At 39.5% G+C, this 6,192-nt stretch overlaps 1 protein-coding gene across 1 annotated transcript; it reads left to right on the top strand.

The window, feature by feature from the left end:
- Positions 1–2,809: 2,809 nt before the first annotated feature.
- Positions 2,810–6,118, top strand: LYRM7 (LYR motif containing 7; the record flags this gene model as incomplete). Its single annotated transcript, XM_010149467.1, is given in 3 exon segments — positions 2,810–2,897; positions 3,571–3,641; positions 6,037–6,118. Coding segments are annotated over 3 exon segments (241 nt in total), but the record flags the coding sequence as incomplete, so codon positions are not given.
- Between the last annotated feature and the right edge of the window lie 74 nt (positions 6,119–6,192).

Genomic DNA, 6,192 nt, shown 5'->3' with positions numbered 1-6,192 from the left:
TGCCCTTCCCCGTTAGGCCTCGCCCTCCGTGGGACCGGGAGTCGCTCGTGCTCTGGGGTGCCGCAGGCTTCGGGGTGAAGGCTGGCGCCGTGCGCCGGCCGCAGCCGGGGTTTGTTCCTCCGGCGCTGCTTGGTGCCCAGCGTCGGTGGAGCTGGCGTAGTGCGTGCAGCGCCGATCGAGCGTGCTGTGTGCCCCCTCAGATTTGCGGCCTTAGTCTGTAAGTGGTAACCGGACACAAATCATACACTCAGGGCAGCGTTTCTTTATGTCACTGGAGGGCAGGAAGTTTTTTTCTTAGCAGTTCCTAGTATTTATGGCGTCAACAGGCAGGGGATTTCAGGGCAAGAAGGACACAAAAAAGGTAATGGAAAGTAGGGGTTTGCAAGCAAGGGCTGTTGTGGAGAAAGGAAACAAGCCGAGAGGTGGCAGTTCAGCAGAGGTTAAAATATATCAAGAGAATGAACTGTGATGGGAAGATGGAAAGCAAAGACAGAAGAGTTATTTAAGCCTTTCATCTTTATAGTACAGAGTACTGTTGGGAGGAGTTGGGCCCCTATTTCAGAAGTGTTCTGAAGCACAGAATTAGGACTACCAATACCCTGAGGTTTTAGGGGAGTTCAGTGTTTTCATCAGGTAGGGCTCAAAGGAGTCCATGTGTTAATATGCGTTGCTTTAACGTTCCCTAATATAAACACTCTGTGTTTGGTCTGGTGAAGAACTTCCCAGGAGAGGTTTGCAGAAGTAGGCAAATACCAGAGGGAGATGCTTGAAAATTTTTGATTCGAGAGTTAAGAATAACCATAAAACACTTCTCTGTGTTCTACCATGCATATCTTGGACTCAAAACCATTTGTAATATTAACTCTACTATTTGCAAAGATGGTAAAAATACATGGAGTAGAAATATTTCAGGTTCTCCCATAGAAATCAGTCAAATTTTTAAAAATACACCTACAGAATAAGACATTTATTTGCTGGCTTTTGATTCTGTTGGTTTACTTTCCACAGATTCAGCTATCTAGGGAGCACTGCAGTTAAAGGCAGCATGGTTCGGTTTCTAATTGTTAAGGAGACAGGAGCTGCAGAGGAGTTAGCAAAGTCCACGTTCTCCTTTGTATGTCTCTGCTCAGATTTAACTGATTGTCAGGTAGCATGCTCATTCTTGTAAAAGTAACGAAAATTTTCTTTACCTCAGCATTCATGAGACTGTTGCACAACTGGGAGTGCACTAGTTTGTATTCTTTCCAGAAAGATCTGTAATGCAGTAGCATATACTGAACGGGGTGCTAAATCATAAATTACAGTGGAAATTATGATGTGGTCTAATCCACATGGTGATGTGAGAGTAGAATTTGTTCTTATTTGTAAATTGCCCCTTAATAGCAGTAAAGTTGTGGTAGTGTTAAGTTAAAGAAGCAGTACTGAATTGCAAAGTTACCTGTTCTTTACGGTTCTCTGGTTTCCTCTTCCTAAAAGCTGTCTTTTTCTGTCTGTACACTTCTGGATGAATTATCTCGAGGTCCAGGCAAGGGATTAGCTGAGTGGAGGGTGAGAATTTAGCTTGAAAGTCTGAAAATGTGTTGACGTCTGTTGGAAGTAATAGCTTTCAGATACACATGCCATTCCTGTCACTGGCAGATCTAAAGCAGAGGCAACACTTTTTCAGGGCCCTGCCAGGATGTTTTTATTGGCCTTTCACTTTTAGGGGACAGTCTTGTTTGCATCTCCAGCTCACAGGTAGAGAGCATGGTGATAAAGAAGGAGCTCATTTCGCCATTATGGCCCTGTGTTTCCTCTGCATCCTTTTAAGAAATTTTTGGAATGTTAATTGTGAAAAAAACCCCAATTTAAGATTATCATGAAGTACCTGGAATAGTGCCTTCTAGAGATGCCAAAATAAGCTAGGAAATACTAGAAATAACTTCAAAAGTTATCTCTTTATCAAGGTGCATTTGTTGGATTTTTGTCAATCTCTGACAAACACTAAAAAAGTCAACGAGGACTTGAGGATTCTGTGATTCATTACCATCTGTGTGAATAAACAGCCGAAACCACAAAATCACAGCTGAGCTGTGATTCTCAGGTTTTTTGCTTAACATACGTACTGAGGTGCGTCATTTCTAAGTTGTAAATCCAAGTTCTATGGGTGTTTGCTTTTAGTGAAGTTTTATTTGCTGATCTGGCAGTTATATGTAGGGAAGGACTTTGCTTTGTGTTGGTTCTGCCACATCACCTGTAGAGTATTATGCCCAGGTATTATACAGAGACATGAAAAATAAATATGTTGAATTAATTAATGTACAGATTGAGATCCTTTCGAAATTCAGTTTCTCACATTGGGTTGTAAGTGTTAGAATAATTTAGCCATTTCTATTTCTATCTTCTATTTTGCAATCAGAGAATAGACAGCGATGTACCCTTGATAGCCCCTTCAGGTGACTTGACTTCTAGAGTTACTCCGAATCCCTTGAGTTTATTTGATACTGGCAAAGTAAATGTGTTTGCATCAATGTAATTTCAGGATTGCCTTTCTGTCAAGCCAAATGCTTACTTAGGAGTGTAGTGCTAGTACTATTTAGCATCTTAGATTAATTTGCAACATCCAGAACTCTCTAGGATTTCGATTTCCTAACATCTGCTTTGGCTGCAAGTTATTTGATCAGGAATTGAGGTAAAGTATCTTCGATGCTGATTCTGTACCAAACTGTGTTTTAAATGGAAAGAACATGAAAGGTCAACCAGAACACTCTTAATTGCAACATGTTCTTTTTAACTAAGAATCCTGCTAGCAAACAAGCTAATTCTATTGATGTTGTCTTGACAGGTTTTGAAGCTTTTCAAATTGTTACACAGAACCCGACAAGAAGTTTTTAAAAATGATACCAGAGCTCTGGAAGGTGAGATGCGCTTTTTTGTGTGGTCGATGCCTACCTGTCTTTCTGTGGAAATTTCTTTTCCAAATACGTAGAGAATTCTTAACATAATCTTCCTTTAAATTATTTCCTTCCACATTTTATAAGTAATATAAGTTGGGAAAAACGTGTGTGTCCATAACTAGACATCCTTCAGTTTGAAATAAAAAACTTCATTGTTACATGCAAGCACTCAAACCATGTGGTGTAAGGAAAACATCTCTTTTTGGAACCTTGGTGATCTTCCTGGGATTTTTTTTTTCCCCCCCTTTTTTTTTTTTTATTTCATCTCTTCAGTCCAGCCCAAGCATGTTTAACTGTACCAAGCATTTGAGTTGATTCTCTCTATGAATAGTTGCTCCTCAGGGAATAAATACTGCTTTTTTAGTAATCCAACTTCTAGTGGTGGCGTCTGTATGTTAGTTATTTTCAAAGCTCAGCATGCTAGAGAGGCAGTAATACTCTATTCCTGTACAAGTCAACTTAAAATATAACATCACCTGAACTCCATGGAAATCTTACATTAAGATACTTCAGGCAGAGTGCACCAGGAAGGTGCTGTAAAAGACTTAGGGTTCAGAGCTTTGAGGCAGTGGCAAAGACAAGGCATAATTTTTTTTGTCCATGATTTAGGTGTTTTTTTGTTTACTGTATTTAGCTGCAAGACAAAAGATAAATGAAGAATTCAGAAATAATCAAGATGAGACATCTGAAGAGAAGATAACTGAGGTACTTCTATTCATTGGTTTTTTTCCACTTTGCATATGATGTTTATATAGGAGTACTTGTTGAGACGAGCCGGATGAGTTCTAAAAGGCTTTCCCGCGGATCTCTGCTTATAAATATATTGATACCTCCATTGGTATTAATAGTATGTTACAGAGTTTAGTACATGCAAAAATACATAGGGGGAAACTGTCTTCTGGTGGTTCAAAATGCTAATTTTGAAGCTTATAATAAAAATACAGGAAAAAAAATCTTAGATTGCTGTTATCATGTAAATATTTTGTATACGTTGCTCATAATGTCTGTCTGAGCTGTGGTCACTGAAGTTTACCTGGTCTTTGTTGTGTATACAAGCACAAAGATACAGAGAAATTGAATAATCTGCTCAGTTACTGGCAGACATGGGAAGTTACTTGGGTTTCTGATCACTGAGGCAGCGTCTTTTGTGAGAGGCAAAAAACAGCCGAATGGTCGTGACTGTTGTAATACAGAGGTATTACACTACTGGCTTTTTAGCTTCTTCTTTCCTCACAGTGCAATAAAAGGATAACATTGATAGACTCCATGATCTTAAAGCTATTTTCCACCCAAAACAATTATATGATGCTGTAAACCCACTACTTAAGCTGCCTTTGCTCAGTTGGTACCTTAACACTATCACTGAGTTGTTTTTCTAAAACTTACTGAGGCCTGAAATGAAACCTCTGTATTGTAGATATTTTTAGTTGTTAACGTCCATACGGAGTGAATACTTTAGTCCCTGTCATTCAGCCTTTTAACAGACTGCACTGACATGAAGAAAGTGCCTCTGTATGTGCTTTGCAGAAGTAAATCTAAACCTGTGCGTCATACCAGCCCCTGGGCAGTAGCATAAATAGTTGTGAGGGTTTAGTTGGGGCATTCTAGCATTTCTGCTTGTTGTCAGGCCCCTAGAGTAATACTTCTGTGCTTGTGTTCCCAGAGTCTGGTCTGTTAAACTGTACGTTCTTCTTGTTACAGATGTACAGAAAAAACACTTGCTGGAACGTTTAAATCTCTGTTTGTTAGGAATGGCAACCTACAAAATACACATACGTAACTTTTTGATTCAGTGTGTCAGCGGAAGAAATTCTAGACTTTCGTCACAACTGCAGAGTCCAAGAACATCACAGAAGCTGTCATATTAATTACATATGTGTAATGTAATGAGTGAACTCAGTGCAAAGGAACTGAATCAGATGATATACAGGACTTGTGAGAATTTGGGCACTTGCTTGCATAAACATGAGTGTGTCAGTGTTATGCTTTGGACACCAGCTGAAAAAATGAATATTGGCCAAGCAAATGTGCATTACTCTGCCAGCATAGAAACCTGCGGTCATGTGACATGAAGTACTTAGTTATGTAGTGACGTAAGGAGGTAGGAGTAGCTATCTGCAATATGTGAGATGTGGCAGTTGAATCTACTGTAGCATTTTAGTTCAGGTCAGGAGTGCACTTCCAAAGTTACCTTGCTAATCTTCACCTCCTGTGATTTGGCTTGTTTTGTGAAGCGGTCTCGGAGCAAATGGCAGGATTCATTAGCGATGAATCTGAAGTGGAAGGTGAGCATCACCTAAGAGCATGCAGCCCAGCTGCTAATGGGCATTCAGTAGGGGGAACTGGAGGATACCCAGCCCAAACTCTTAAAAGAGAAAGCGGGGTGGAGGAGAAATTCAGTGTAGATAGCAAGTTTTGAGCTCTAACTGTTGCAAAGATCCACTTTGGTTGGTACATACCACTTCTAGTGTAAGCATGTCTCAAAGTGTCTCACTTGGGCGATTTCATTTATTTCTGACACAGGAATCATGCAAGCAAGTATTAGGCTTCTCTCAATCTCTCAGCAAAACTAGTAAGGATGCTTCTGCTTATCCTCTTAATGAGGGAAGGAATTCTAGGCTTTTTCCCAAATATTGATGTCTCTGCGAATCTCTAGGTAGTGCCTTGTTCCTGTACTACTTTTCTGTGAAACCTTGGTATTCTTATTCAACCAGATTGCCCTTTCACGAGGCATAGCCAAATGGTACTGAGGCATTCACCAGTGTCTTTGATCTTTGGAAACTAGTTACTTATTTTGGTAGTTGTATTCTACCTTATTTGTTTGCAGTTTTAATTGGGTATGTAGGTTTTGTACCGCTGTAGGTTACTTAGCAGAAGTTTTCCTTCCTGTCATACTGTACATTAAGGTAGCTTATACATCAACCTGGAAGTTATTCCAGGATCCACAAAGTAAAAACTATGTATAGGTAGTGCATAACTAACTGAATAGTAGGACTGACTGGCTTTATTAATTGAATATCTGTATAGCGTGGAAAATACCTTCAAGAATAATTGCATATAATTTAAGTCACTTGTTTGGTTTTTTTTGTTCTTTTACTAGCTTCTGAAAATAGCTTCAGATGTTGAAGTGATTCTCAGAACTTCTGTTATTCAGGCAGTTCACACAGATACCGACAAAATATGTGAGTAAAGCTGCATGCTAAAAAGATGTTTAGAAATGTTGTGATTTGGTAAATAAATATGGAACTTGAAAGCT

Source organism: Eurypyga helias, unplaced genomic scaffold (genome assembly GCF_000690775.1).
Source record: "Eurypyga helias isolate BGI_N326 unplaced genomic scaffold, ASM69077v1 scaffold29923, whole genome shotgun sequence".
In the NCBI taxonomy this organism is placed as follows: Eukaryota; Metazoa; Chordata; class Aves; order Eurypygiformes; family Eurypygidae; genus Eurypyga; species Eurypyga helias.
Note: the sequence above shows the minus strand (reverse complement) of the source record. Positions and strands in the feature narration are given on the sequence as shown.